We start from the raw sequence: 25505 nt of genomic DNA, 5'->3' as shown, positions 1-25505 counted from the left end.
CCGTGGGTGGCGGCGGCCGGGCCACTGCCAGCGGAGTGCACCAGTTTCCCAACTCTGAGGCCTAGTTGGCTGGAGCGCCGCCGTGCATTCCAAGGACAGCTGGAATTCAGTGCTTGGCGGTGGTTTGGAGTGCAGTAGGAACATCACATTGCATGGGAGTAGCAAGCGAGTGCAGTGTGGCTGGGCGCGCGCAACTAGTGCTGTGTGGCTGGGCGCGCGCGCGCCACTCACCCCTCAATCTCTTCTGGAGACCGCTGTCGTCTTTGTATTTGCGAATTGGCTCAAGTTTGTTTTGATTTCTGCTTTGAACAGTTTGGAAATACTAATCTCCATCTGGGGGACCACTTTGTGGGGGAAACCTGTGGGGAAGGGTTAATGGGACGGCCAGTAGATAATATCCGACGTCACTGGCCCACATTGGTCTGTCAGGGCAACCCTACAGACATTAGAAGTCTAACCAAAATATTCCCTTTGGCCCAAATGGAGACGGCTTAAATAGTTGGTAGGGAGAGTGCAAAGATGCAGACGCCCTCCCCCAGACGGCATGCATAGTGCTAAGTAACACACTGCAAGTGACTCCAGCATGATGGCGCCACTGTTCTCGAACTTGCTAAATCCGTGTGTCACACAGCTCGTGGCAGCTTCTAAGTCCATAGTTTATCTTCCCAGCCATCGCAATCTTATCAAACCGCTTTTATGAAACTTAGTTAAGTCCTCAACTGATATCAGCGCGCAACCAGCATCAACGCACCAAATCTTAGCTGGTTAGGCAGGTCATTAGTCCTTCTTCTTTTTCCCTTTCTGCAGTCGGAGGGCAGTAATGGGATTTCCCTGCCCTATTGGACGATGGAGGCGAAGTGTGCGTCATGTGGCGGCCTTCCACAGATACTCTTTACACCGCTCAATGAGAAACATCAGAGAGTGAGTACCATGAATTCGGGTGATGCCAGCGCTTTGTAACGTAGCGCTTAGTGCCTGTACGCCAGATTCCTTCTGCTTCTCTCTGATTCTGATTCGGAGCTCATTCAGAGAGAGTATGGGGAGGTTTAGAGGGGGGTGCACAAGAGATTCAGACAAACCCCAACATAAGACTGATGGGAGGTTACGTGCTTCAATCGGTTGTTGGTTTTCTTGTTGTGTCCTCGCCTAGTGCCACCCTGTCACTGCCCTGGACCCTTTTGGTAACCTTGGAAATATTCCGAGTTTCAACACTAGAGAAACAGTCTTATTGACAAAGGCGTTAACCACTAGCAGGCTCAGTTCCTAAATACACTTGGAAGAGCTACCTCTCCCATTCACTTTCTATCTTAGCATGTACTCGTTCATGCATGTACATCTTACGCACACATGTGCGCAATCAATGGCAATTCATCCCGGTTAATGTTCACCGCACCTCAGTGTTTCATGCCAGGGTTGGACCCTGGCTGGCCGTCATGATGCAAGGAATGTATTCTTAATGAGTCATCCCAACACTAGACGCAATGTGGCATTCTGTGCCAGCCAGAGCGAGTGGTGCCGTGAAGCAAGGAGCCAGCCAAGCCTTGATAGCCATTGTTTGCACAGCTCAATCTGAAATGAGACGTGCAGAGAGTTGCATTGTGCGAAATTAATTGTGGACAATTGTTCTCTGGAGCTTACACGGAATTCTGAAGGTGGGTGTGGGGGGGGGGGAGGTGCAGTAATCTCAAGACCAGTCACAATATGTCCAACCTATGATGAAAATCATTGCCCTTTGCTTTCACTGGTCTCTGACTTCCATTGAAGGAGGAACGTTGGGCTACATTGGGAGCGGTTGTTTGGCGGGTGGGATGTCACCAGAGGCCGTGGCCAAGAGGCTGGTGCAGGTGTAATGTCACGGCCATCACTGCTAGGAATACACCAAAGAAGCCCTCCACAGTACTTGGGGAAAGCTCTGCCCCTGCGGCCACCTGACCCCCTATAGCATCTCCAACCCAATGATAAGGGCAGAGACTGGCCGCATGGTGCCATCTCGGGAAGGAATGCGTCATCCCATGGAAATGGAATCACCCCTTTCATTGGCAGATAACGTGACATTAAATGTGTCAATGGCACATTTTATCGGTACCTACCATTCAACCGTGCTAGAGATCAGTGTGACATGATAGGCGCCCAGGTAATGCGACTGTATGGTGAGCTGGTCGTCCTTCATACCTTTCTCGCTGAGCTGTAACCCCTCCTTACCTGCATAAGTATCGAGAACGTTCTCGTTCTCAACCACATTATCACCAATTCACTTGCCAATTGAACATGGTCTTGTGTACCACACAGACGAGCAGCGATTCCACCACACTAGAATAATATCGCAGATTGCACCGCGTTCATCTCCGATGCCATGCTGCACACAACGGCCCATTGCCTAACTCACCTGTTTGGAGAAGCCGCCTTTTTAAGCTCATCTATAATATCAGTCATAAGCCATTCAATTGTTGACATCACCACTTGGAATGTGAAATCCTTGGTCACTTTGACATCGGGCTCTGGATTGAAAAGCCGCAACCATCACGGCTATGTGAGATTCCGCTCCCTCGTGGCATTATGATGATGATGATGGCATGCGCAGGGTTCCTGCTTCTCAATGGAAAGTGTGTGGGCGTCCTGAACTTGCACCCCTCACACACGTTCATCCTGGCGCGAGCAACTCTCGGGTGCACGTGGCAGACCTATGCAACCCCAAGGGCAGGGTCATGGATACACTAGCTGACACAATGTGTGTTCTCCTGTGAACATAATATCTTCACATGTGCATATGTGATGACAGAGATCATGCAATCATCATGCACCCTCGTCCCCACCATTATTATTGATGTTATATCCTAACCAACCACATGGTCCTCACCCACCGTGCCCTCGGGGAGGTCATTATTACAAAGTGTTGCGCATCAGAGGAGCTGGATGTGTTGCGCCTTGAAGCACTTTCATTGCTTTCTTTAGCTGGCTAACCTATTGATTCATTCACAAAATGGAAAAAAGTAAAGGTCCTTCACGACCTTGAGGCGTTTCACGAGATTTCTGTAGCCAATTGCAGGGAGTTTCAAGGTCCTGTCCGAAACTCGCATTGGTGCGCTCCAGTTTTTGCAAGAAATCAGAATGACACTTTGATTGTTCGATGCTAACAACGCCCTCCGGAAAATAGCTGTTTCCCAAATGATTCTCCGTTTTGTACCCTATGTGCCGTGCAACCAACCACTATTATCACTAGTTTCATGTGTACTTGACAGTTAAACCCTTATTTGTTACGAAGGCTGCTGTCCCCGAACTAAAGCATTTAATTTATCAACAAAACACAGCTTTTCCTGGTACCAGAAAATATCATTAGAATGGGTGGAGCGGCCATTGGCTACATTAGGCATCTCTCTTTGGTGGCACCTGTTGTGCCTGGCTGTCACATTACCCCTGCGTCATAGGGCCCTGCAAGGCCACCACCCTGCTGGTATATGAACATGAAAAGGGGGAAAGACACGTTCTCCACAACAGACCATAACCAATGGGCGTGTCCTGCAGTAGCACACACTGCAAATGTGGCAATTCTGCTCCACTGAAAGTTGGTGTGTGTCTGGTGGAGACCCCAGATGCTGTATGAAGGGGCACTGTAGAGAACTAAATGCTCCCAGATGTCTTCAGTGCGTTTTTGTGCGCTCGAGTGGGCGCGCGCAGGAGAGGAAGAGGAGCCGCAGGAGGCCAGTGGAGATGAATGGGCCTGCTGGAGATATTTTACCCGGCAGCTTACACCAAAGGCACGAAATCCACTTTAACTACACTTTCTCACAACTGGACAATGGACAAAGGCTAATGATTAACTGAGAGCAAACTGCGAAGGCGGCCGCGCGCAGGAGGAAGTCAACACAAAGGAAACCGCAGGAACTTGGAGGGATAGAGAGAGCTGCATACTACTCTTTGTGTAACTGGACAACGATGAGCGTTCCACAAGGAGGCCATGAGCCTGGCACCGGATTTATGAGGAGCTGCTCCCATAGCAACGCATTTCATGGATCAATGGAAAACTTGGTGATCTGAGACACGCCACGTCGCCATCACTCAACAAGGTACATTTTCAGGAGCCAGAACGCCAGGATTTATATAAATTCGCCACATTGGTAGTCTAGTGAAATGGGTGAGGAGGATAAGGGGGTCGGGCTCTGGCGATAGTAGGGGTTACTGCGCCCTTGAACTAATCAGTCATCACTCCTCCTCTGTCCCTTCAGCTCAAGTTCTCTTCTCTGTCCATTTTTACTCACTTTGCTCTGCTTTGCCCTGACCCCTCCCCCTGCTCCTTTTCCACGTCACTTCCTAGCTTGCTGTACCCCTTCCTCTCCTCTGTTTTCTTATGCTCGTGTTTACCCTCCATTTTACCATTTCTCACGTACTTTTTCTTTCTTCCCCATTGGAAAAAAGCCAAGATACAGGCGCCTCAGCTTTCATTTTTTTGTGTGACTTTGAATCTCTGTTTTCCTGCTTGCTCCATGTATCTCTTTGTCCACTCCCAAATGTGGCCTTCAGTTGCTTTCCTGCTTCTGTATCCATGAGACTTTCTCACATAATTTCAAGATGGCTGCCTTCTGTGTATCACTTTTCTGTCATATGAGTTCTGTTTTCTTGTGAATTGCGTGGTAGTGAAATCATGCATCGAAGTGCGCAGAGACAAGTTTCATCGACTCAGCCTTCAATATTTAAATGTCAGTTTGCTGCCTTGTTGTGTAAAACAAAATCACCTTTTTCAATTCCTAATGTTCGAATTACGATGAGTCTATCAAATGAAGGGAGCGACTAATACAATTGATTATTAATCTTTCAAAATTAAAAAATAACACAGTGCTATGCCTGGCAGACTTTAAGCGGTCAGAAATGCAAGACAGACGACTTGTTTTAACTTACACCATTTTCATTAAATCAGACAACATAACAAGTTAAATGAACGCCTCAGTGTCCCTACCCTACCCTGGATTTCCCTGCCTATAGCAAAGTAAAAGGGAACACTCTAACCAAGGGATCTTAAAATGTATACAACACATGAAAGGGGAATTTGCACGAGGGGTTGCTTGCACTGTGAATTACATTGTGCACTAATTAATTAATACGACGGTCTGTTGCTATCCAAGACGTGAAGGAGTTCCCATTTCCCGGGGTGTGAGAGCCTCTGCTTTTGGTCAGTTACTTCATTGAGACAGTAACTGGTGTGGTCAGAATAGTCTGTGTCAAACTTGAAGCAGACTAGACAGTTTGGCCATAATGGCTTAATCCAAAAATATATATTGCTTTCCAACAGTACCACTCTTTAGCAGCTGCTCCTTCAGCTACCAGGCGCTACCCTTGAACAGGTCTCTTCTGGCCAATCACCTACAGGTGTACGCGCCTGCCGTTCTACCAAGACAGACAGGTTCTAAAATGGCGACTTTCTCATCAGAATTATGACAACTTCAACGGGCTTCATCGACATAAGCAGGTTGACAGTTTCCAGGGGATAGAACGTTCACATTCTTTCTGCATTAATACCAAACACAATGCCTTCTCCTGCTTCTATTTTGGGTGCAGCAACGTGAAAGTACTCCAACCACAATGCAGATAGGTATCTGCAAACTTGAATGGCAGCCTTTACTCTTTTGGGGTTCCACACTATTCCCCTCTTGTGTTTGTCAACCTTTATTGGACTGATATTTCCAGCCTATAAAGGTCTCTTGGTTTGGGCACTGGTTGTGTATTTGGATTTCTAATACAGCCTCTCCACCAGGTTGTTGATATTTGCCCAAACTCACACTTTCACTCCTGGACCTTGTTTGGTTTAAGAGCAGCTCTTACACAAATCCCATGAATAACCAATTAGATTTTGAACAGGGCAATGGTTTGATATTCGCAAGCATGGTTAGTTGGCCTCTGTAACTTTGGGATTAATGTACAAACACAGAGCAGTTACAGTTAGGCAAAGAGAAGCTAACAAGCAGTACAGACTAAGCAACGCTACCAATACTGGTCATTCACTCATGAGTGAACCCACCTGTACTAGAGTGTCTCGGAGTCCCTCACGTGGCTTAGATTCACCCGGTAAGTTGTTTCCTGGTGCCCCACTCCACACTCATTAGACTGTTGCACTTGTGGCTCCCTCTGACCAAGCATACCTTCTCCCTTCGGTTGTCGATACCTCTGGCACATTACCTGGGAGTCGTTCAGAGTCCAGAGAATCTCCAGTGCAACCCTGCCACTTGAGACCTCTCGACTGCTTACACTATGTCATGAAGAGCTGTCACAGGGGAAGGCAGGCATAGTCTTCTGGAGTGAGCGTTTCTTCCATAAGCTTCCCACTGCACAACCTCTGCCAGTTAGGATGATAGAGACGCAGGTCCTCTAATGACTCACAGCAATCCTGGTCTCTTCCAGCTTCTCTACTCTCTCCTGCAGCATACACAGCCAGCGTTTCTTTTGAAACGGAGTCTCTTTTTTCTCTTTCTCTTATACCTGCGCCTGAGGGGGCCGTTTATGTCTCACATGTCTATCCCTCAGGTATGCGTCATTCCTATCAATTAGCCGGACACTTGAATATCTTTGTTCCTGTGTATTCCTCTTCAGCATCTCAGTACTGATGGAATTATGGGACTTGAAGTCCCGAAGGAAAGAGCTTAGTAAAGGAAACAATAAGCCATCATTATACTAGGATCCCGAGGAAAGTTAGGTCGAGAGGAACAGTAAATCTTTTATTTGTTTCCTCCCTCATGTGATCCTCCAGCAGAACACTAGCCCTAGGGTTGGTATCAGTAAGTCTTTGCCCTTGGTCCTTCCTCCTATGGCTAGAGAAAGGCGAAGACTTGTGATGCATCCGTAGGGATTCCCCGCAAGACACATAAGTAATGGAATCCTGCCATCCTCTAGATGCCATATTTTACAAAAAAAGGGGGGTGCCCCCTGCATGTTCAGTGGGAGTTCGGGGCAAAGTACAAAGGAAACACAAGGTTTTAACTCTCACTATTAGTTGACCAAGCAATTATGGTCTCGGTTCAGGTTCACTTTTCCCAACCAATAAATGTTCTGCTTCGTAAGAAGTCAGAAAGAAAATAGGAAAATGCCAAGGAGAACAAGTAGGGCAAACACGGAAAATATATTCAGTCATACATTTTATTAATTGATATAACCAGTAAGAAAAACATTGAATAACATTATTCATTTTAACATTGTTCTGAGTAAAGACATTTTATACAGTGATACTTATGGGCAATACCAAATAGAATTTGCCCATAAAATGTTCAGAGAAATTTAGTCACAAAAAGCAAAAACCGATCTCTTAAATGGTTAACATTTATAAAATAGAATGATTCAAGAATAAATACAAAAAAGGGAAAAAAAGGAGAAAAGCAAATATTTTCACATTGAAGCAAACAAAGTACACAGTTAGATTAAGATGTCTTGCATTGTTGAATCAAACTTTTTGTTGAGCAAAGGTAACTATCCTTTGTGTATACTCATGATCAGAGTCTGATCATGCTGGGTGAAGCTGCCTACGTGCCAGTTTTTAACCTGTAAATAATTGTTATGAGCACAGATCATCAGTAAATTACTGTTTAGAACTTTAGAGCTGTGTTAACGGCACGTTTCGGCTTTAGAGCCATTAGTCTTGACCTTGATTGAAGAGCCTTCCTCAGGGCGAATAGATCTATAAGGGATCTAAAAAAACAAAAGGAAAAATAATAAAGAAAAGCGGTTTGGAGGGAAGGCAGATGTGTAATTAAACAAATTCCAAAACATGCACTAAATGCTGTTGGCCCCAGTTTGTAAACTGGATTTTCCATTTTCATAAAACATGATGGGAACATGATACTGCTAAGGAGTTTAAACATCAAGGTGAAAAGCTACTGCACTCAACTCACCCTGTATGTGGCACAGGGTAGTGCAGAGGTTATCAGCCTATGGGATTTGTCGGTTGTGGGTGCCTCAAAAACCTGGGTCTGCAAGGGTTGGGTCCTCGAGTAGCTACCCAATATCCAGTATAATTTAGGATGAACTCACTCTTTTTTCTTTACAGAGTGGGATGGAGAAGGAAAGCTCCATTTATTGCAGATTGATGTTGTGAAAAGATAAAAAACTTAGCGATGCAACTAAGAAATGCAAATGGAATAGAGATGCATCGGGATATGGAGAAGACCCCAAAATGGAATACTCAGAGGGAAGGTAGTGCTCAAAAAGATAGACCCAGTGGCAGCACCCATTACTACCATGACTAGGCAGCCATGTAGGAGTTTGTGATAAGGAGAAGGAAAGAGGAGGGCAACAGAATTACCCTGAAGTAAAAAAGGCAACAGAATTACAAAACTACCTTAAAGTAGAAATCATGGAACCCATAACGTGCTGAAGTCCAGGGATGTTCATGCGATGCAATTGTCGCAGGGTAAATCTGCCCTTACGGTGAGGGCCATCTCGGAGCTGGCAGAATCCTGTGTCACACGTAGTGGCAAGATGTCTGGAGACATAGAGAGGACACGCATGTTAAAAGCGTGAAAAGTTACAAACGTAACTATCAGAGGATATAGAAGAAGCGCGTGGACTTAGCACCCGGAAAAACAGGTTATCGGGTACTTACGATCGATCAGTCAATACAGAAAACAAAGAAGTGCGCGAGGCATCAAGGGGTGAGCGGTTGTTTCGCGCCCGTGTAGGTAAACGAGTGCGAGGCGTCTCGTAGTTATGGAGACCCTGGGTTGAGTGCGGACCCATGATGCCGTGCGAGTGGAAGATACCAACTTGCTAGTTTACTAGCGGTAGAGTGCTCTCTCTGTCTTACATGTTCATAGACGTGTGTGTTTTGCACGTTTATGAGAAAATGGCATGAACAGAGAAAGAGGAGAAAAGTCAAGAATATAGCATGGAGTGGGCCCAGCCTATGATGAATGTGTTATTCTGCGATATGGAGAGAGTCCACTAAGGCTGAATGGAATGCACCTCGCGTTGGGAGTCAACATGTGTCAAGGCTAGGTTGCTAGGATACCGGACTCGAGGAAGCTAGTAGATGTGAAGGGAGTTGTCAGCAGGCGACTGTAGAACGCAGCAATAAATTGCCGGGTAGGAGAAAGTGAATGTCTCTATAGCGCACTGGATGTGGATGCGTACTCCATGTGGAGAGGATGATGGTCATGTACTGCAGTGAGGAAAGTGTATTACCAGAATGAAGAGAATTCATATGTTTGTTGTGTGCCAAGTCGGAAGCCTGGGCAGCACCCCTTATGGCATACTGATCAAGAAGTCATTAAAAAAGGGGCAATTGTGTTGCCGCAATGTACAAGTGCTAATATACATGTGGCATGTGGGTCAAGTAACAATCATCACGGCACAGAGAGCAGCAGGCCGTGCCGACCAAGTAGGACAAATATATTCCTCGTTGAGGCCATGATGGAAGGAATCACTTCTATATATCCACTCGGCCTCTTTCTGTAGCAGACTCATTTTGAGATTTGTGGAGGAAATGATGGTGTCTACCACCCACCACAAAATGTCGTCTGCTGTGTGTTTGTTTTCCAAGTAGTGTTTAACCAAGGGGGCACTTTCGTATTTGCGAACAGCGCTCCCGAATTAGGTGCAAGAACGAATGTGGACTGGTCTTTCTGTTTGTCCAACATATCTCAAACCGCACGGACATTCTATAATGTAAATGGCGTTTTTAGTTTTGCAATTTGTCATGCTTTTCAAATTCCATAGTCTGTCGTTGATCTTAAAAACTTTGATCTTTTTGGTGAATTTGCATGAAGTGCAGTTACCACAAGGAAAATGTCCCACCGGTGATCTCAGATCCCATAGACCCAGTCTAGGAGCGGGGTTGGTGAATTTGGAATGCACCAGCTGGTCTCGGAGATTTTTGCCCCGCGTGTATGCGAAGCGTGGTGTGGGTTCCTTCGGGAGACACAATTTGGCCACAGTCCAATGCTTAGTTATGGACTTGCGAATAAGTGGTGTATGGGCGCCATGTGTGATGACACAAGTCGTTCTTGGTTCCTCGTTGCTAGTAGTATTTTTATTTAGCAGGAGTGTGTCCCTGTTGGAGAATCTCGCTCTTTTTCTTGATCTAGATATTACATGATGTGGATACCCTCTCTCCGTCAGCCTGTGATCGAGATCATTGGCATGGAAATAGAAGTCCTCTAGTACCGTACAGTTCCTTCTAATGCGAAGGTATTGTCCAAAGGGTAAATTTTCCCTAATGTGCCTAGGGTGGTCGCTTTTGAAATGCAAAAGTGTATTTCTATCGCTTGGTTTGCGAAAAAGATTGCATTTCAGGGAACCATTATTTATTTGGATTTTAAGATCAAGAAAACTGATTTCCGAATTGTTGCATTCCATGGTGAATTGGATGTTTTGGTCAACTTTGTTAAGCCAATCAACAAAATGTAAATCCAATTTAGAGCCTGCCCAGATGCAGAGAATATCATCTATGTACCTTTTCCAAATTTTGATGTGGTTTTTGAAAGGATTTTTCTCGGATAGAATATTAGTCTTCTCAAAGTCTGCCATAAACAATATAGCTAGACTTGGCGCAAAACTTGCCCCCATAGCTGTCCCTTTACATTGGAAATTGAGTTTGATGGGCAATTCTAAGTAGTTTTTGGATAGGGCAAGTGTGAGAAGTTCTACAATAAAGTTTGCTGGAACCCTTGTTTGGGCATCAGAATTGGTCAGATATCTATGAATGCACTCTATAGCCAGTTCCTGTGGAATACTGGTATATAATGAGCAAATGTCTAGGGTCACTAGGAGTTGAGAGCTACTGTCAAAATCATTACCCTCAAAAATGTGGATGGTTTGGGTTGTGTCCCTTAAGTATGTCTCTGTGTTAGTACTCAGTGGTTTGAGAAAAACATCTATACATTTACAGATGGGTTCTAGCACTGAACCACATCCTGAGATGATAGGTCGTCCAGGTGGGTTTTGCAGATTTTTGTGAATTTTGGGTAGGGCGTAAATGGATGGTATGCGTCCCTGGTTGGTCGTCAGGTAATCAAATTCTTTAGAAGTGATCCAACTGCGATCTCTTGCATATGTGACCATTTCTGTAATTTCAGCCAGAATGTTTTTACTCGGATCCTGTTTGATTTTCTTGTAACTTTGATTGTCAGATAGGAGAGTTTGTACCTCTAGATGCCAATCATAATGCAAAGGGCGTACGTCATACTCTCTTTAAAAAACATTCTGTTTGTTAAATCCCACACAGAATTCAATGGATTTTGTAAATGTTGAATTCTTTTCCATGGGAACTTTCTAAGACAAGGGCCATGCATTGGAAACCATTGGTCCACTCTTGAAGCACAAGGGGAGGATGAAATCCTCCAACAAATGTTGGCAGATATGCTCTTAAGTGTACAGGAACAGCCACATGCCTCTGCAGGAAGTCCCACCCCCATACTGCCTATATGCTGGGTGCCTGAAATCGTGCTATGCATGACATCAGCAGGTGTGACCATTCTGCAGCGAATATTCAATAAAGGTACCCGTTAAGGAAGCCATGTGAAATGTATTTCCGAAGAGAAGACAAACTAATGGAGGAGTTCCCTGAATGGAATATGAAAATGAGTGAAAGAGGAGCTAGTGACGTCACAAGAGATGAGCGTGGCACACTGAGGAGACTGGCTGAGGTAAATGTATGGACCGTACAGAACCTGGTAATGAATTAAAGAATTGAGTAAACCTTCTTTTCGCATAGGAATGTTTGCATATTCTGCAGTGCTCTTCGAGCCATTCAATAACGGTACAGATTCAGCAGCGCCTGTAGATTAAGTGAACATTGAAGCTGACTGTATGTAGTGAACAGACTTATTCCACCCTCTCCATGGGTTGGAACTTACGCCATTGTATAGAAACTGTAGGCGGATACTGTTTGTGACACTGATGTCCAAAGCTGTGTTGCAGCAAACAATTAGCTGGGAACGTGGCCATTTTGAGAAGGACTGTCTGGCCTGGTGGCAAAGCTGAAGCAGTGAATACTGGTTATCTATTCTTGAAGGCAGTGACCATGAGATGTTGAATCATCCCTTGTTAAGGTACAAAGAAAAAACACTATGAATGAAACTTGACACTCATTCAAGACAATTAAATGCTGGAAAAATGGCTCAAATCGTGGTCTCCTGTCGTATGAGCCAAGGATGGAAATAGTTGAAGAACTGTATGTTCAGCTCTATGATAGCGTGTGCTCACACTCCATTATAGTCCCCTACACGAGAATAAACCAAGTTCAGAGAAAATCTTCATAGCAGAAGGCATGGGTGATGAGAGACGTTGGGCCAATTGGGTGGGGAGGTACAGTGAAGGTCACCTCCCTGACACCTGTGTATGAGCTTACCTGCTGCTAGTGAGGTGAATGTTCCAGACTGGCATGTACGTGCCAACCAATTGTAGAGGGCCATATAATAAAGGGCCTTACAGTTTGAGAGTCAATAAAATACTGTGTACTTAATAGTGATGAAGATGACTTGCAGGAGGGGTGGGCATGAGATGTCCAACTGACTGTAGAGACACAATCACAACCCAACCCCTTATAGACAGTATACTTAGATGTTCCCCATGAACATCTTACAACCCCTCTTAGGCTTTTCTTAGTTTGCTACGTAGTAGGACATCACATATGACGATTTCTTGATATAAAAGTATAATTTTGTATGAAATGCTTCAATAACGCTTGTGCAACGTCCGTTGTAACTCCCTGTTTTCGACACCAAATAATCTAACCAACTCAGGAAGATGGCAAAGTGTATTCTGTTATATGATTTGGTGTTAGTTATTGTGCATCCCATCGATTGCACGCGTGCTACCAAGAGGGCTCAAATGCGTGTGGTAACTGTTCTTTGTACAAGGGAACCCGAAATGATGACCAACAAAGGACTTTAGGGCACAGAGACACTACATTGATACTTATATTTTGGGGATGTGCGCTCTGAGAATTGTAGCGACTAAGAAGTGTTGATGTTGAGATGGACCGCTGATCAATGTTCAACCAGGTCTTGAGGTTTCCTTACCAAGTACTTCTTGGGCTTTCTCTTGCAGGCTCAAAGCACTTCCAATAGCTAAGCCTTTACTTTGGAACACTATTTATTTTAAGGAAGAAACCCCACACACTGTTTATTTCTAGATGTGAGGGCAAGCATAGGTTTGGACTCAGAAGGAAATCAAGCTAACACCAAATCCAAAGTCTGTCTAATACTAGTCATGGGGCATCCTGGCAGAGTCAGTGAAATGATAAGAAAGTACATGCCAGTCTAGCAACAGGGTGTTAATGTTGCTAAACCTTTGGGTCTTGGTTGACTTTTTTATGAATGGAGAAACAGTCGAGAGTTTCAGCTCAGGACAAACTGTTCCTTGAAGTAATGAGAGATTGACAAACGTAGACATAAAAGGAGTATGTCAAGTGTGCAAGGAGCTTAAAGAGATGGGGATGAAAGGATGTTGGACTAAAATTGGAGGTCAGAGAAGAGCCAAGTGAAGGTTTTTGCAATACACCATTAATGTCCTTTTCCTTAAACAAAGAAGTTAAGGATGACGATGAGAGAGATGTAGACGTTCAGCTCCAACTCCTTTTTCAATTACAACAACTGCTGCAGTGATGCAGCAAAGTAAGGAACCTCCCCCCTCCAGTCAGTTTTTGAACTTGAAGGATAGGTAGGTACAGATACATTTCTTACGGTAATGTATGTAGATAACATTTTGAAACCATACTTACAGAGCACTTGCTTGCAATTAATCAGGAGTTCCAGTGCTGCAACATTGTCTTGTGTACATGTGGTCCTTAGAAATCGATCCTGGGTGAGCCATTCAGGGGTCTTCTGAATGCTGCACCCGGGATCTTTACCACACGCTCGATCATTAGACAGAGCCAGGACCTCCAATGATCTTATTAAGGCAACTCATTCACAATCACAGAGACAGATGTACACATTGAAATATGCAGCTAGACGAGAACCATGTGACTTCCATGAATGGTATGTCAAAACAAAAAGGCAGTGTCTAAAGGCAAGGACCCCATGTATATCCCACTTGCACCCCGTCATGCACACGTATAGTTGAGCCCAGATTTACCTGTTCAAGAGAGAATTAGAAACAGTCTTGTCCTTGAATAATTCTTCTCTCATGTGTCTTTGCGGTTACACTCTGGTGTCAGTATCTGGTGTGGATTACAGTCTATCCAGCCCCCAAATCGAAGACATGACCTGCTGAATGTGAAACCTGTCAGGAGAGACATGCTTTCACTTAAGGAATATGTTCTGAATTGAAATGTCCGACAAGACTTATGGCTGTTTGCCAATACTTTTGATAACCTTTGTGAGACTTCGGAATCAATTGAACTGTTGCCAACGCACTATTTTGGATCAGGTTGTGTTAGTAATGCGTCCCTTGCTTTCCAGCTCAGTGTTTAAAGGCTCTGCGGTGTGCGTCTACCACATGTCCGACATTCAGACTGTCTTCAATGGGCCGTTTGCGCACAGGGATGGCCCGAACCACCAGATGATCCCATATCAGGGCCGGATTCCATACCCCAGGCCAGGGACGGTAAGTCACAGAACATGTGGGCTACTCAATGGTGAGTGAACCAGCATGGCAGGCCTCATACCCAGCAACATACATGTCACAGTAGTAGGTAGATGTAGTCATCATGTAATCATTTGTTGTTATCCATGTACTATTGTCAGATCTCTCTACCCCTCCCCCACATTTCCTAGTACACCAACTCACACCTCCACATTATATACATATGTATATATGTAGACACATATATGCAGCGAAATATGGCATTTGAAAATTCAGATGTTCATTATCAGAAAATTCTTGTTCAGTACTGTGGTATGATATCAAATTGTTAACAGCTGACATTTGACCCCTTTGGTACTGTGACTGTGCCTGGTTTAAGAGGGCCCAAAGCCGAGCTTGGTTGAGCGATTTACAGCAAAGATGCAGGCAATAAGTTCCAAATTATGAGCATGTCTGTGTGACTAATAAACTTCCGGGCCACCAGTCGTCCAGGGATGACTAATGGTTTCCAAACCATCAATGAGCCCCACACATCTAGTAAACCAGAAGGGATCCAAACAGATTTATAATTGACTTGTATTTTCAACCTCCTTCTCCAATTTTGGTAACGTGAATGAACGGCAGGCTTATCTCAGCAAGGTTGTAGATTGTTCTATAGAACAATCGTGACTGGACAGTCCCCTTTATCATTGGATACTTGTATTTTCGCTGTGTTGCAACTAACCATCTACTTCATTATTCAGAATGTCTTCAGCACTCCTTTATAGGGTGGATTGTATATGGTAGTGTGCTAGAACTGACAGTTTCTCAAAAGAACGGGATCCACACTAGATACTCACAGGAGCGTAGTGGGTATATTAATTGCAATTATTCAAGGATACTTGCTCCCTTTTTACTGACATCAATGGGTTGAAAATTGTTACTAGGTACCTTTGGAGAAGGCCCAGGGGGACAAAGCCACATTGCAGCTCGTGGGGGTCCCCATCACCCATAATCCATTACAAAGGTACAGGGTGTTTGGCATAGCTGATAAAATGTAGAACAGCATGCCCTGACAAAACTGGTGACAACGCAGAAAGAAGCCTTTGGAGCATCCCTATCATGGAGGGGGGGGGGGTGGGGTGGATGTGGCTGAAATTATGTCCAGCGGCAGTGACATCCCCATGGCAACCCAGGCCCATAGAAACCCCTGGTTGAGACCACTCTGGCAGGAAGGAACAGGCAGAGGGACAGGAGAAGACCGTTCAGGCTGCAGAGTCCTTTGCTACCATCCTCATTTGTAAGATTAAAAGGCAATCATGTAAGTAAAACAAGTTTAGCCTTATTTCCCAAGAGGGGTGTATTCATTCTGGTGTGAGCATAAATAGGGACACCCTTACAAAGGTGCTAGTTGTCGTACGCGTTACAGTTCTCGCTTCATAACCGCCTCACGGCGAGTGGGAAAAGGGTGGCCACTGTCATGTGACTGCCTAGGTTAGGAGGCAGGTTTCTAAAGGTTTCCAGAAGGCCCAGTACTGCTTGGCTCTCGGGGCTGGTGACAGTCCATCTCAGAGATGTGCTGCAATTACCGGGGTCGTTCCTTGCACAGTTACTTGGAGTGCTAGGAAAAAACGAAATCTCAAACTAGCCTCTATGTCTGCCGCAGTCTTTTGTGGGGGACTTTAGGCTGCAAGGGGCATATGATGGCAGCACTGGGACATGCAAGCATGTGGCTGAAGTATCATGTCTACATCCGGCTCATGTGATGGAAGCACTGGAGCTGCACATTGGGACCATACGTGACCTACATCCTTGCATGTGCCGGTGCTACAGTACTACAGAATGCAAGACATCTGAGGCAGTTATGCGTGCCGCCCAAATGCACAAGTGTTGCCTTTTCATTCCAGTAAGGAATGAACACACCTGTGCAAATGTTGCCATGACACTCCATTTCATGACTGGAGCTGCCATGAGAGGCAGTGCTAATTAAGGGGAGGGGTTGCTGGGCAAAGTAGGGTAAGAGCTGAAAATGTGGACTCCATTTAGCATGAGAGGATAATGGCACCTGCTCTAAGTAGATGCTCCAGGCATGGGACCACAGACTCCTAGAGAGAGTGTTCTTCAAGGAGTGTTTTCCACTGATATCAAGTATAAGTCACATGACATGATCAGGGTCCTGATGAGGTTCACAAACTTCTGATTGAAAGCGCCAGACCAAGAGGGCAAAGTAGAATGTTAACACGCAGCAACTTAAAGCCATTTGCTTGCATTTCATTGTCATGTTCTGTAATTCTGCTGCATTTCAATGCACTGACCCACAGCACTAATCCTGACATATTGTTTTCCAAAAGTGCCCAGGGGGGGCATTTACCCCCAACCTGAGGACCACTAAGGAGTTCCCAGATGATGTTGTGACCTTCATCCGAAATCACCCCTTGATGTTCAACTCCATCTACCCTATGGGCAAAAAACCTTTGATCATCAGAATTGGCACCGACTACAAGTACACCAAGATAGCCGTGGACCGGGTGAACGCCGCCGACGGGCGCTACCATGTCTTGTTTCTTGGGACAGGTATGTGGGAGTCCCATGTACAGCCTATTGGTATACTGCTCTTAGATTTCTCCTATCTAACACTGACATGCTGATGGGAACGAATAATACTGCGTACATTGAGTGTGCTTGCAGCAAGGGCGCCAGGACATTATTGACCAATAATTGCTAATGTGGTTCTTCACCTTTCTCTGGTTTTAGCTCTTGTGTTTACCGTTTTGGTAAGTGCACATGAAATCTATAATAAAATGAATACAGATTATTCCTAAAAACACAACATAACTCGCTTGGTTTGGAAACAACAGTGGTGGTAAACCCGCCCCACTGTTGTTTCCAAACCAAGCGAGTTATGTTGTGTTTTTAGGAATAAACAGTGGCGGCGGGTTTACCGCCACTGTTGTTTCCATGCCAGGTGATCCCGAGTCCTGCAGGTGGGAGGTGATGTTCCCGCCAGGTCTGACCTGGCGGGTTTAACACCGACCGCCTGCAGGCGGACGAGGAAACACCGGCACCATCACGAGCCAGTGCCGGTGTTTCCACTTCCCCATTCCCATTGAGTCCTATGGAACTCCATGGGAATGGGGATTTACCAAATTCCGCCTCCGGAATTCCCGTGACACTGGGGTGGTAATGCCCCGGTAATTCCGAGAGTCATGGAAGCGTAATGGTAATACGAGTCCCGCAGTAACCAGGCAGTTTTACCGCCTTGGTTACCCCCGCACTCGTAATGAGGTCCATCTCTGGTGGCAACAGCAGGAAATGCTACAGAACGTGTAACAAAACGCACAGGTGCATCTCCCTCCTTACGTCCACTACTCGGGGGTGATCTCAACAGTTTCTGTATGTTAGGAAGTAGTGGTGGTAAGTAACCTCTTTATGGGAAACACGGGGTGAATGCCAAAAGGTGTGGTGGGCATGGGTGAATTTCTGTGGGAAGGTGGGATAGCCTTCATGACATAAGGACCACGACGAGGAAAACTAAGACTAGGAGTAATGAAGATTACCAATTTACAGGATCGGGCAACATTTCTTGTTATCCTGAAAGTGAACCGATTAGAGAAACACTTTTCTTCCCAAAGTGCAAAGCGAGCTGTGTAGCGGCTCAGGGCTATTCCTAGTGGGCGCCTAAGTGGCTTGATGTTGAAGGTGATTGGGTGCTGGATTTCCACGTGTCACAATCCCCAGGCACATGACACATCATCGTATTTTTACTGGAGAGCCAGTGCCGGGGCCATCATCATAGAAGTCCTTGCTCAGTGTGACGCAGCCAGGGACTGGGGTGGACTGGCCTATAGGGAACTCTGGAGACTTCCTGGTAGACCTCTCCACCCTGTGCCTATTTTGTGTGGTATTTCCAAATGTTCCCATAGGAAAAAGGTTGCTTGCTAAAAGTGTGCTTTTGGGGCCACTTTGTAAAATTATTTGCAGGGCCTCTTTTGGTTCCTAGTCCACCCTTGGTCAGAGATATCCCCTCCACTCTGGCTCTTTACTGAACTCGCCTGGGTCCATTTAAAACGCTCCCCGTCCGGACTGATTCTGGGGGGCTCCTTGCGGGCACCGCAGGAATGTGTTCGAGGTAGGCCCAGCGAGCCAGGTGGCTGAGCTACCGAGGAGTGGTAGGGTGGCGCCAGCACCTGGCAACACTTCTCATAATCCTCTGAGATGAGTCAGGGCTGTGGGCCAGAGGTGCGGGCCAGTGGGGCGAGGGCTGTCCCTGACCCGTCTGCCACACCCCCGGCCTCCTCAATGCACCGCCAGAGATGGGGCGAGGAGGTGGGGGGCGGGCGCCACGAGCACATTCCGCCGCCCCTTTCATTTGGTTTTAATTAAGGACAATATGCAGCTCGGGTTGAGATGGGAGCACGTGCGGACTTCCCTAAACCTGCTCCGCTCCTGTACCACGAGAGGTCCAGGAAAGGCATTTTACTTCAAAGTCTTGCATTATGGATGTGTTCTGTGCTACAGGGCCAGGGAATTAATGAATGATTCCCTTTCTTCTACTGCCAGTTGTGGAAAGTGTTGGCACACATTTATCCTGACCCAAAGGTCGCATCCTCAGATGTAGCCTTCCTCCAGGGGGAGAAGCCCTGCAGCCGTTCAGGAAAAGGGATGTGTCACAGTGCTGGGTCTGACTGCCAGACTCCTCTCTGCATTCCTGTGGGGTGCCTCATGGCTATTCAGACTCCAGATGCCGACACCCAGGGAACTGTCATGTGGTGGCCAAGTCATTTCAATGGACTTATACCCCATTCCCTCTTTTGTGACGAGTGCAAGGCCGCTTTAAGGAGCAGCCCGACTGAGCAGCTGCCCAGGGCGCAGAGTAAGAAGTGACACTGATTGGTGGAAGTTGGCTCTGCCAATCATTCCTAGGGCTGATGTTTATACACAAAAACCTTCTAAGATCACCTGATGCAAGAGGGCCATAGTCTCGGTTATGGACAAACCCAAATATCAACAATGACTTTCTGCCGATGTACGTTAAGTGGAGTGGGGTCTTGCAAGGGCCAGGTGTGGGCAGTATTACCCACATTCTCCAGACTTCGCCTCTCTCTCTCTCTGACAGAAAGAACTACATTGCAATTGGTGATAAAGTGATGACATGTCCGAATCTCACAGATAAGATAGTCCTTCCAGTTATTGATTTCTAAATGCCTTTATTCATGCTATTCGTAATTTACAGTCTCTGGTGTCAGAAGGTGACCACTTGCGCAAATGAAGTTTTTTTAAACTTCCCCAGAACAAATGAGAGTTAAATTGGAGGTGCCACCAACTAGAGGTCTGATTGCATCATAGACAGTCATGGTATTTCTGATTGACTATCAGTCTCCTACCAAGACCACGGAGAATGCGGTTAATGAGATGAGACGAATATCTAGTTTAGTGTTCAAATAATGGGATCTGATCAAGATCAATTGGACTCCAATACCTGACAGCTTCTTATGATGTACGTACTATTTTACAGAAAAAAAGGCATTACATTTGATAAGGTCTATTATGGGTAGTAGCTTTCGACAATATCATACCTCAGCTTCCATCAGACTGGTTCGATACGGCTTATCACATGAAGGTGCAGATCCTGGATATAGCCTGCAAAAGTGATTTGACTGTTTTACGGCCACATCATTTTATTATGCTGGATATACCAAAACAAACTGCTTTAATCTTGTGTTATGGGGCTTGGTGTCAGCTTCGCTGTTCGTTGTTTTCAACCTATAGTCACAGCTGGACCAGTCACGGTTACAATGACTGCCACTAGATTTTCAACATCCATGTGTGCCAACCTTCAGCATGTTCAGGCACATTCCTAGAATGTTTTGCTTCAAACTCCAAGAGAAAAAGTTTTTTTAAAAGTCCTTAATGTCTAAGTCAGCCATTCTGAGATGTTCGATCCCGACCTTAGGAAGTGGGTCAGTGATCATAGGAACCTTGTCAATTTTTTTGATACATGTTGACTAATCAAAAAAATGGATAAATGTAATGAACATTCATATTTTTCTATGTATTGTGATTAGTCATGTCAAAGAAACATTTACTGAACGTTTACACAACCAAATGAATTGATGAAAGATCTTAGAATCGATTGTTTGGATCTGAATGCTTCCATTTTAGCTACAAAAGCTTAAAACTTCAAAAGTTAAATAGGTTTCCCTTCCAGCTGATAGAGTAATTCGGAAATCAACTTAGTGTAACCTTTCAACGTTTCAAACAAAGTGAGAAAAGTACTGAATCCTTTCCTGACATTTATCACGTGCAGGCATAAGTATATGTTTCACATTTTGCAGAATTACTGAGATCACACAGACCATCTACTAGATTCCCTTCATTGCTAAATCTCTGTACATCACGAGTATCATATAAATCCATGCAAAACCTTAGGAAATCGGCACCCCAATTAGCATCCAGCAATCCCTTGGATACGGTCACAGAGCGCCTAGAGATGTATCCATAGTAACCTCCCTGTAATGGAGTTTTATATCAACAAACAATGCCCTTGAACGGATTCTAACTCCCTTAGAGCTTCAGCAGGTTATCAATCAAATCTTTTTACAAGTGACATTGCAGTAATAATGCTACTGCATCCCGCTGTAACCCCATAAGGCAGGCATTTGTATGTAGATATGGGCGGTCTGATGGAGAAATGCACTGAGAGTTCTTCTGGGGGTTTATGATAGTTCAATGCTGAATGAAAAAGGATTATGCTTTATAGATCTGTAAGGATTCGAGTCCTACAGCAAATTGCAGCCTAGCCATAGATAGTGGGCCTGGCAAGTTGAGAACCTTTTTCCAGATCAATTGAGTAGGAATTGAGGTTTTGATCTTTTGGCTCCTAATGTATGGAATCGAAATAGTGAAAAGGGTCCTAATCACCTTGCCCTTACCATTAATGGAATTCCATAATAGGGTGGATCTACAATGAGCATGGAGGAGTTTTTTCATTGGCTGTATAAGTTGATTCTACTTTTTCCCAATACCTGCCTCTAAGGAAAAGGGTCATGGCTAATGTGAATAGACCAGGGAGCTATGAAACCAGAGAACCCCTGAGAGAAAAGGTATTGTTCTGGTTGTGGAGTAGAGTGGGCCCAGAATGTGTCCATGCTAAAGATTTGAGGCTTTTGCATAGCGTGCAAGTGTAAGAATGCTGTCATGCAGCTAACAAAGATTGTGTAGGTTTGCAGTCTCAGAAAGCAAGGACAAATATTCTGACTACAGCCAATAATTAGACAAACGGTATACTGTTACTCCTAGTGAAACAGTACCCCATTACATCAGAAAATGCATTCAATTCCAGGGTGGCATGCAAGCAAATAGAACTGTACATCACTTGATTCATCAATTTCTAGATGTGTATTATTGGGCAAAAAACAAGTGATTTATATACTTGAGATGTATGCATTCATTAATGCCAATAAAATAAGGAAAGCCCACAAGAAACAGCAAAGACACCGTGTGTGGGGGCACCTCTGCATTTTACTGTGTCCTTGTAGCATCATGGAAAGGACATCAATTATTTCCCCTCTGGAGACCCCACCATGTTTAGATCTTACCATGTGTTAACGCGGCAGGTTAGCAGTATACAGTCAGGTAGCCAAATGATTGGCCTAGCCAAGTAGTGCACGTGAACTATTCAAAATGCCTGCTCTTGTGTTTGTGATTGGTAAGAAAGCCAGAATTCCTACTGTATGTTTAATTGGTCTTAACAAAATAGTTTGTGTCGTATACATGTTTTACATGACACGTGCCTGCATAATGTGATACACGTGTCATACACATGATGTCAGATGACTTTATATGTCTATTAACAAAATGTCTATGATACATATTACATTTATTGATAGGCGTAAGCCAATGTAGCTTTTTTCATGTAAAAGGAAAAATGCTGTCTTTGTGAAATTTCTACTTGTTACCTCCAAATGCACAGTTTTGAATTTTGGTTAAATCGGAGATTAGACATTGTTTTGGCCAATTTCAAAATGTGAGGGGGCTTCAAACTCTCTGCCACAACCAGACTCACATACTTTATCCATTGCTCCCTTGCTACTAGGCAAGTGCCACTGTCCACTTCTTTAAACACGTCATATTTGCTTAAGACTGATTAGGAGTTTGGAGGTAGCCAGGCCGTTCTTACACTTTTAAGAGACTAATGAGGCCCATTGACTCAAGTTAGTCCTACCGCCGGTTCCTGTTAGGGAATGTCCAAGGCTCATGCTGAACTGCGGGTGTTTAGCTAATATTAAGTGGACATTTGAGGGACGCTTGTTGGGAGCTTCTTTGTAGATTAGTTGGTCTTGTATAGTTAGAAGTGACAAAAACGGTTGGTGCCTGTTTTACGGAAGCTGCTTGCGATGTATTGAGGGGGCGTCCTTATTTCGAGACTAAGAGTGTGTGGAAGGGAACTCTACCTTCTGGGTTTTGTCTTTCAGACCTGGGCACGGTGCAGAAGGTGGTGGTGCTGCCCAGCAACACCTCCAAGAAGGGCGAGCTCATCCTGGAGGAGCTGCAGGTCTTCAAGGTCAGTTCCTGTCTGTCCATTCATGAGGGAGGAGGAGGAGGAGGGGGTGGAGGCGGAGAGGAGCGGGGGGGGGTCTGTGGGTGGGTGTGTGTGTGTGTGTGTGTTTTCGTGTGTGTGTGTGTGTTTTCGTGTGTGTGTTTTCGTGTGTGTTTTCGCTCGCAAGCTCCTCCCAGGAGCTCAAATACATACCCTCTGGCCCTGCAACATTGCCGCCAGTCTGAGGCGTGTTTACCTTCCATGCACAGGGCAGGCCGGCTTATTGCTTTAAGGGGACGCAGTTTGGTGTAATTGTTGAGGCTCCGTCAGCAGTGCTGAGATGGGCCCCGTACTTTGTACCAATACAGAGCAGGTTTGATCTTGGCCAAAAATAACTGATGTTTGCCAGTGTGAAAATAACATGTAGCCAGCGCCTCTGGTGGCCATAATTGGCAACGCTTGAGGTCTCAGTTCCGTTCGCTTTCGCACTCACAAGCATCTCAACCTGATTTTTGTGAATCCATCATTTCATTGTCTGTGTTGTTTATCAAGCGACCATCACACCGAGAGCTGTACATCGCCGCCTCACTCTTTCTATACGAGATGGGGCATCGCCCACTTCAAACACTGACCTCTTTCCACAGTGTGGCCCTTTAGATGTGTGGCGCCCCCGCAGGACAGAGGCAGGCCCCCACTTCTGAGAGTCAGTCCTCGTGGCTCACACATTACATCTCAAGTAGAGCCACGTTATTCCACCAATGTTATACACGTTTCGCAAATGTGGTGCACAAGGGACAATGCTGCAGACAGGTGCAGGGTGTTCACACTCCTGTGCATTGTGCAACGCCACGGACAAAAGCAAAAGAGGCATAAGTCAGTGGTCGAAGTGTACGAAATGAAGTCTCGTGTTTTCCCATCAGTTACACACCATGTCCACCGTTTAGCAAATATTTTGTGAGAGCCCCTCCACTGAGAGGGTACCGGGCTGCTTGCGGCATTTCTAGAATACCACGTGCACAGGCTGTGCTCAATGCCCAGTGGCTAGAAGGCCGTGTGATCTGAGGCCGCCGCCTCACCTTGCTACATGTGCTTACCTCCTTCATACATGGGGAGCATGCTAGGAAACACACAGGAGCACTGCACGGAGTACACAAATCCGTGGTGCCCAACCTCCTTTCAAGCACCTCTCCATTAAGCAATCCTCAGGTGGGGTTGTGATCTGCTTTCATGCTATATCCCTCACTCTGGCATGTTGTCTGTAATGAACACCATCATGTGTGCATATGTTCTGTTCTTTGCCGATATGTTATGTCTACTATACTATACTACACATGAAAACAAGCGCAACTCGAAAGAAATGTGTCTTCCCCGGTGGGGATACTCGGGCGTGGGGGGGAAGTGTTGGAAGCCCTTCAGAGCAAATGCAAAATACATGTATGTATGTTCAGTCTGTGTCAAAGGAGCACTGAGGAAGTGCCCCATTCGTGTCCGTGTCTTCTTTCTCACCAGCCACCTAATGCACCACTGATCCCCTAGAGACCTTCTGGGGACTTGGCCAGGCCTGGGTGCCAGGTCTAGGTGCCATGCCCGCGTGCCATGGAGAGGCTTCCCATCTGTTGGGAGTTCTTCTCCTGGAATGAAGGATCCTAGGTCTCCACTCGCATGTTGGCCATTCCAGCGTGGAAGCGATGATTATGCCACAGGTTACATCTTGGGAGCCGAGCGGCCCAGGAGGCCACGAGACCAGCAGTTTAAGGAAAGCTAGAATAGGACTGAACGCGCAACATCACTCTGGGAATCACAGGTCAGGCACTGGTGTGGTTAACCTCCTTCCTTTCCAACCACCCATCCCAGGTGGAGCTTGAGTCCTTTCTCTCTACTATCACTCTTTCAACTTGTGGTGTTCCCCAGGGATCTAACCTATCACCCTGGTTCTTCAATGTCTACATAGCTGACCTGACACGTGTGATTGCCACTTACATGCCTAACTTCCAGTGTTATCCGGATGACACGCAAATCTCCTTCAGGCTAACTTCAGCCACCTCCTCTACCTAGCTCATATCTCTCTCCCTCTACTCTTCTAACCTCTCTCTCTGCTCTATCCTTCTCTCACTCCTTTTTTGCACAGCTTGCCGACTGGCCACTGGGTGTACCTCAAAGACTCACAGGCTCCTGGCACCCTTGCCAGTCCTCTCGCAGTTGCCTCTAGGCCTGCACTTGCCTCATCGCTAGTACACTTGGTCAATGACCCATTAGAATGGTATCTCTCAGCACTTACCCAGTTTCTGACTGACTGGGCACACTGAATTTCCCCCTGCACTTATCCTCCCACCTCCTCTCCCCTCTCCTGTACCGCCTGTGCACTTGCACAATCTCAACATAGGGAAGATACAATGTGTTGAAGATAGGTCTGACACGAAATCTGCAGTTTTTCCTAGTGCATTTAAGCGCCACCATGCAAGGAGGAGAGAACGACTTTTCC

The 25505-nt window shown here is 45.7% G+C and overlaps 1 protein-coding gene across 2 annotated transcripts in view; it reads left to right on the top strand.

Annotated features, from left to right (window-relative positions):
* The window catches only part of SEMA3C (semaphorin 3C), a 275215-nt gene that overhangs the window by 168702 nt on the left and 81008 nt on the right, over positions 1 to 25505 (top strand). For both annotated transcript variants that reach the window (XM_069627800.1, XM_069627799.1), the window contains exons 11-13: positions 14382 to 14526; positions 16836 to 17058; positions 22959 to 23047. In XM_069627800.1, coding sequence (XP_069483901.1) covers positions 14382 to 14526; positions 16836 to 17058; positions 22959 to 23047 — 457 coding nt within the window. The remainder of the gene's footprint in view (positions 1 to 14381; positions 14527 to 16835; positions 17059 to 22958; positions 23048 to 25505) is intronic.

The sequence above is a fragment of the Ambystoma mexicanum genome, chromosome 12 (assembly GCF_040938575.1).
Source record: "Ambystoma mexicanum isolate Mex_15411 chromosome 12, UKY_AmexF1_1, whole genome shotgun sequence".
Taxonomy (NCBI): domain Eukaryota; kingdom Metazoa; phylum Chordata; class Amphibia; order Caudata; family Ambystomatidae; genus Ambystoma; species Ambystoma mexicanum.
Note: the sequence above shows the minus strand (reverse complement) of the source record. Positions and strands in the feature narration are given on the sequence as shown.